The 6344-nt window shown below is 56.6% G+C and overlaps 1 protein-coding gene across 6 annotated transcripts in view; it reads right to left on the bottom strand.

Annotated features, from left to right (window-relative positions):
- Positions 1–646: 646 nt before the first annotated feature.
- Positions 647–6344, bottom strand: part of Ddr1 (discoidin domain receptor tyrosine kinase 1) — a 21623-nt gene continuing 15925 nt past the window's right edge. For 5 of the 6 annotated variants that reach the window (XM_026777831.1, XM_013355054.2, XM_013355057.2 and 2 more), the window contains 7 exons: positions 5757–5867; positions 4579–4823; positions 4223–4350; positions 3101–3319; positions 2495–2729; positions 1665–1814; positions 647–1575 (listed from right to left, as the gene is read on the bottom strand). In XM_026777831.1, the coding sequence (XP_026633632.1) occupies positions 1435–1575; positions 1665–1814; positions 2495–2729; positions 3101–3319; positions 4223–4350; positions 4579–4823; positions 5757–5867 (1229 nt within the window). In that variant the 3' untranslated portion in view covers positions 647–1434. The remainder of the gene's footprint in view (positions 1576–1664; positions 1815–2494; positions 2730–3100; positions 3320–4222; positions 4351–4578; positions 4824–5756; positions 5868–6344) is intronic. The other variant, XM_013355055.2, reaches the window with a different exon arrangement.

The following is a 6344-nucleotide window of genomic DNA, read 5'->3' as shown; positions in this document are numbered from 1 at the left end:
TTGTTATAGATTATAAAGTTTTAAATTAGGAAAACCCTGAAAAAAAAAAAAAAAAAAAAAAAAAAAAGATATTTCTTTCCTTGCTCTCCCTCTCTGACCTTCACCCAACCTGACCTTTGGATCCCTCACGTTCTCCTCCCCCCCTCCCCTTCCACCCCCACACTCACTCCCAATTTACTCAGAAGATCTTGTCTAGGCAGATCCACGGATGTTTCTCTTAGGGCTCTCTTGGTTACCTCGCTTCTCTGGGGTTGTGCACTGTAGTCTTAGACACCACTATTTATTTTTGTTTGCTTTTAATTGTTATTAATGTGCATTGCTGTTTTGCTTATGGTGTCAGACCATTGAGAGCTGCCATGTGGGTGCCAGGAATTGAACCTGAGTCCTCTGGAAGAGCAGCCAGTGGTCTTAACCACTGAGCCAGCTTGCCAGCCCCCAGTGGACGTCACTATTCTCCCTGCAGAGCATCGGAGTGGACAGGGCTCTCAGGGCCCAGCGGGCATGGGCCCGGATTATGTGACCACAGACCAATGCTAGGACAGGCAGGATGTGGGACGCGGACTGGGGAAAGGGAAGACAGCAGGCTGGGAGTGAGGGGGGGGGGGAAGGCAGACGTTACCCAACCCCCAGGAAATGCACCCGCAGCTGTGGAAAAACTCAACTTTTATTATTACCTGCCTAGTGCAGGAGATTAAAATTGCCTCAAGCTAAGTCCATATATTAGTGTAAAAATCTGTGTCTCTCCCCCCAAAAATGTACAAACCCACGTGATTATAGAAAAACCAATGTGGTAGCTACAATAGAGATCCCCGCCCCCAGCCTTGGGCTATTGATCCCTCCGTCCCCCATCCTAGTATTTACTCCACAGAAACATATAGGCTTTGAGAAGTTCTAGCTGCAGCATAGAGGGTGGGAAGGAGGGGCGTGTGATCAAAGATCAGGTCAGGGATCACCCCCGGGTCCAGTGTGTCAGGGGGCGGAACAGAAGGAAGCCAGGGCTGAGGATCACTGTAGGGGTTAGGCCTCCTTGTCCACCTCGTCCCCCAGTTTCTCAGCTGGCAGTGTCCAGTGTGTGACAGGAAGGTGGCCGGGGCCACAGCCACCTCCCCAGGAACCAGTGTTGTCCAGTGGGGCCCAGGTGCTCCAGTGGGCTTCGTCCAGTGTGCGCCCTGCATTTGCCCCCATCCTTCCCCAAGGGGTGGCTACAAGAAGTCAGGCAGGGTCCCAACCCCAGGGCCAGCTGGGTGGGTGGTGCTCAGGAAGGAACCAGGAAGGGTGCGTGTCCAGTGACAGAGGCTTCAGCTCCTTGGGCAGGCCCAGCCCACCTGCAGAAACACTGCCTCTCGGGGATGGAAGGGTGGAGTGCCATAGGCTTCTCTGGTGTCCAGCGTCCCCTGGATGGCTCTGGCGGGCGAGGGCTGCAGGGTCCTGAGTTTACACTGTGTTGAGCGCATCATCTGCCAGGAACCGGTGAAGCTGGGCAAAGGGCGGTCGCTGCTCTGGCTCCCGGCTCCAGCACCGCAGCATCAGCTCATAGAGGGTCTGCGGGCAAGCGGGTGGCCGGGACAGGTACACCTGCGAGACGCCCACCGTGTGAACGAGAGCTAGGGACAGGTACCCTCACCACAGGGTCTGTCCCCCCTGGCCCCTCCCTCAGCTCTGACCTGCCGGCCCTGGTCCCTGAAGAACTCCCCCGCATTCTCGATGACCTGCTCGTCTGTAAGCTGCCCGAAGGGCTGGGACCTGCAGAGCATCAGCACCTCCCACAGGGTCACTCCGAAGGCCCACACGTCACTCGCTGTCGTGAATTTCCCCTGACACACAAGAACGCAAGGAAGGCAAAGGAAGACCTCAGACAGGATAGACTCAAAGCCTACCTGGGCTGTCCTACCTGACTCCCCGCACCTGCTTCTCTGTCCCTGGCTTCCCACCCCTCCCCCTGCTCTGGTCCTATCCCTTTCCACCTGCCTTCCACCTGCTGGTCCTGAGTCTCTATCCTACCCCTTCTAGCCCATTTCCAACTCCTACCCCAGCCCAATACCCACTCTTGGCTCCTGAATCTCCTGTTTCTTCTATTCCCAGTTCCTTGATCCAGGGTACCCTCAATTTTCAAGGGAGAAAAGTAGAGCCCCAGAAAGGCAAGAGGAGTCACAAAATTGGCAGAGGGGCAGCCAGTGCCCTCCCCAGTCTGCTCCTTTGGGATGCTCACCATGGCAGAGGGGCAGCCAGTGCCCCCCCAGTCTGCTCCTTTTGGCTGATCACCATGGCAGAGGGGCAGCCAGTGCTCCCCCTACACACACCCCAGTCTTTGGGATGCTCACCATGGCAGAGGGGCAGCCAGTGCCCCCCCACACCCCAGTCTTTGGGATGCTCACCATGGCAGAGGGGCAGCCAGTGTCCCCCCCACACACACACCAGTCTTTGGGGTGCTCACCATGGCAGAGGGGCAGCCAGTGTCCCCCCCCCGACACACACCAGTCTTTGGGGTGCTCACCATGAGGATGCACTCCCAGGCCATCCACCTGATGGGCAGCACTGCCCGGCCCTGCACACGGTAATAATCCCCAGCATAGAGATTCCGGCTCATGCCAAAGTCTGCGATTTTGATGGTGAAATTTTCCCCAACCAAGCAGTTCCTGGTGGCCAGGTCCCGATGCACAAAGTTAAGTGTGGCCAGATACCGCATGCCCGAGGCGATCTGAGCTCCCACGTGCAGCAGCATAGGGTAGCTGAGAGAAGCAGAGAGAAAGTCACAGAGGAGCCCTGGCTCCTCTCCACCCGACATACTTCTGTCTAGGAGAGGGAGTGGAGCCCACACCTCAGCCACTCTCTGATCCTGGCAGGGAAGAGGTTCAGAATGGGGCAGGTCCTACTCAACCCATCCAATCCCAAGGAGTTCACGCTTTGTTAGGCTGAGGCAAGAGAGAATCGTTGAGGCTGCAGTCTCTTCACCCGCTCCTAAGAGCGCAGCCTTCCCGGCCTAGTTCATGGACTACCATGGAGATGAGCTCCTCATCCTAGGCCCGCCCGATGCTCCCCTCCTCCCTCCCCAGCTCAGTGAGGGTCCGGAGACCCATCTGGGGTGCTCTGGGGAAGGTACCTGATTGTGGGGCCCTGGTCAGACTCTCTGTCCCCAGGCACACCCTGCGCTGCCTTGTTCTCCAGCTGGTGGGCACTGAGGAACTGGTTCAGGTCGCCGTTCTCCATGTAGTCGGTAATCATGCAGAGAGGGTCGTCCTGCACACACACGCCCAGGAGTCGGATGATGTTTGGGTCCTTCAGCCGGGACATGATCTTCACCTCCTTCAGGAAGTCATTCCTGGGGAAGCAGGGAGGAGGCTGGAGAAGTGCCTTGGCAGTGCATCCTCCTTCCTCCCCCGAGGGCCTCCCTCCCTCCAGATACCAGGCTCTGCTGCTCCCTGATCGCCACGGCATCCCCACTTTCCTAGACATCACCCCTAGTCCTTACCTAGCTAAAGTATGACTACATCGTCTCCCCTCCCCCTCTCCCTCCAACCTCTCTAGGCTCTCCATCCACCTTACTCTTCCTCAATCTATGGCCTCTCTTTAATCATTATTTATTTATTTATTTATTTATTTATTTATTTATTTATTTATTTTTTTTGGTTTTTCGAGACAGGGTTTCTCTGTGGCTTTGGAGCCTGTCCTGGAACTAGCTCTGTAGACCAGGCTGGTCTCGAACTCACAGAGATCCACCTGCCTCTGCCTCCCGAGTGCTGGGATTAAAGGCGTGCGCCACCAACGCCCTTTAATCATTCTTTAATTGTTATTGTGTTTTTTTGGTTTTTGTTTATGTCTTGAGACAGGTTTTTGTTTATGTCTTGGAGCCTGTCCTGGAACTCACTCTGTAGACCAGGCTGGCCTCAAACTCACTGAGATCCACTGTCTCTGCCTCGCGAGTGCTGGGATTAAAGGCGTGCGCCACCACCACCTGGATAATTATTATTGTTATATATACGTGTATGGATAAATCTATGTGTGCACTCTGCCCAATCCATTTAGTGTTAAAGTATGTATAGGTTGTAAGGCTGACCACTTGGGACTAGATAACCCTTCAGGGGGCTGACCTCTGGGGAGGATGAACTCTCCCTCTCTCAGAAGTTGTTGGCTGTCTGTAGCTCTCCATCTACGAGTGGGGCCCTGCGTGGTCGCCCCCGTTCACACCGGCATGTGCTATCATTATTACTGCCGTGGGTCTCACCTGGCATTTTTGGTGGCATCTGGCCGGAGGATCTTCACTGCCACCAGCAAGGGGTGTCCCTTCTGCACACTGATAGGGAAATCACTACTGACGAGATCTTGAGGGTTCTCTACTTCACACAGGTGCACCTGGAGAAGGAAGGTCATTCACTGCGTCACAAGGTCCTCCAATGCCATGGTGTCAGAGGGGCATCACAGCACAAACAGTCAAGGAAGCATGCAGCCGTGGCGACAAAGCCCTAGTCCGGCTCGACGCTGTGGAAGCTGGACAGGCATCCTCCTTACCTCCCCAAACTGGCCCTGGACAGGCGCCCTCCTTACCTCCCCAAACTGGCTCTGGACAGGTGCCCTCCTTACCTCCCCAAACTGGCCTTCGCCAAGCTTCTCCTTGAAGCGGAGCCGGGACCGAGGGAAATCCACTCTGGGGGGCCCATCCCCAACTGCCCCTGGGGGCAGGGCGGGCACAGCATAGGTGTTGCCCCCAGTGACGCCCTGCAGGGTAACAATGTCAGCCTCGGCATAATGGGGGACGCTGTTCTGGGGAGGTGGGGGTAGCAGCGGGGCACCGGGCTTCTCGGGTTCCATATAGTCCCCACTGCAGGCTGGAGAGGTGAGGGGAGAGAAGACAGGATGAGGCTTCAGGAGCAGCCCTGAGCGGTACAATTCTTCACGCCCCAATCTCCCAGAGGTCCCAGCCCCTATGTCCCCTCTGTCCCAGCCTCAAACCAGAGAAGGCCTGTGTGAGAACTGTGCGCCATACCCAAAAGCTTTCGAGGCAGCACAGACAGTTAAGCAGAAAGTACCCGAAAATTTCCCCCTTTGGGGGTTTCCTGGCACAACCCTGACCACTAGGTAAGCCTGGGCTGGAAGAGGAACTCCTCCAACCAGCATCTGAGTCATGAGTCTCCTCCATGTTCCAAACCCTCGTCCCACTGATCACCAGCTCCTGCTGCTGCCGGCCCAGCCCCTCCCAGCCACAGTGGCTCCCAATCCCAAACACACCAAGCTCAAAGACAGGCAGAGACAGGGCACACAGAGAGGGGAGGGGGGGAAGGTCCTCACAGCAAGATGTTTACAGACAGGAGGGAGGCAGAGCTGTCCCCTCTAGGCCCTGGAGAAAGGGCCGCAAAGAGGAAGCAACACAGAAAAGAGCAGACAGGAGGGGCAGCGTGAGCCTTCACCTCTGGGACTGTGGAGAGAGGACACAGGGGGGAGAGGGCAAGCGCCCAGGGTGAGGCCCTCCTCCTCGCAGCTCTAGAGAGAGGGGAGAATAAAGGCGGAGTTACAGAAGAGCGGCACCACAGCAGCGTCCTCTCTAGCTCTGGAGAGCAGCGCGCGAGAGGAGGAGGGGACAGAGCTAAGACCAGCGCGCGCAAGCGAGGTTCCCTTGGCTCCAGGGGCCGCAGAGCTTCCAGCTGGGAGCTCAGGAGAGCAGAAAAGGCCACAGTGGGGAAGTGGATAGTGCAAGGTGTGAGGGCTTTCTCTGCCCAGTAGAGGTCCGGGAGCCTGCAGAGCCCAGCAGCAGAGGGGCTTACCCTGCGTGTTGGTGGGTTTGGCCCAGGCGGGTGTGGGGGGGCCCGGGCCTCGAGGGGGACGGGCGTAAGTGGCCAGAAGGAGGCGGTAGGCCGGATTGGAGAGCAGCAACGCTGTCGGGAGAAGGAGGGGGGAGACACGGGGAAGGGATGAGACTCAAGGCTGGACAGACAGGGAGACCTGGAATAAGGCAAGCCTGGGGCTTATGGAACTGAAAGTGCAGGAGACAAGAGATCGAATCACTGAAGGCCCTCAAGAGTGATGGAGAGCTGAGTGGGTGATGGATGTGTATGCGTGGATGAGTGGATGGTGGGTGATGGATGTGTATGCGTGGATGAGTGGATGGTGGGTGATGGTGAGTGCAAAAATTGCTGTCTGAGGCTGAATGCTGGAGAAACAAATGGGTTTATGAATATAGATGGATGGACAAGGTTGGGTGGGTGGGTGGATGAGTAGATGGATGGGTGGATGGTTGGGTGGGTGGATGGATGGATGGGCAGTTGGATAGATGGATGGGTGGATGGATGGGTGGGTGGATGGATGGATGATGGATGGGTGGGCGGATGGGTAGATGATGGATGGATGGATGG

Source organism: Microtus ochrogaster, unplaced genomic scaffold (genome assembly GCF_000317375.1).
Source record: "Microtus ochrogaster isolate Prairie Vole_2 unplaced genomic scaffold, MicOch1.0 UNK87, whole genome shotgun sequence".
Classification (NCBI taxonomy): Eukaryota; Metazoa; Chordata; class Mammalia; order Rodentia; family Cricetidae; genus Microtus; species Microtus ochrogaster.
The sequence above is the reverse complement of the archived record's forward strand: the minus strand, read 5'-3'. Positions and strand labels throughout refer to the sequence as shown.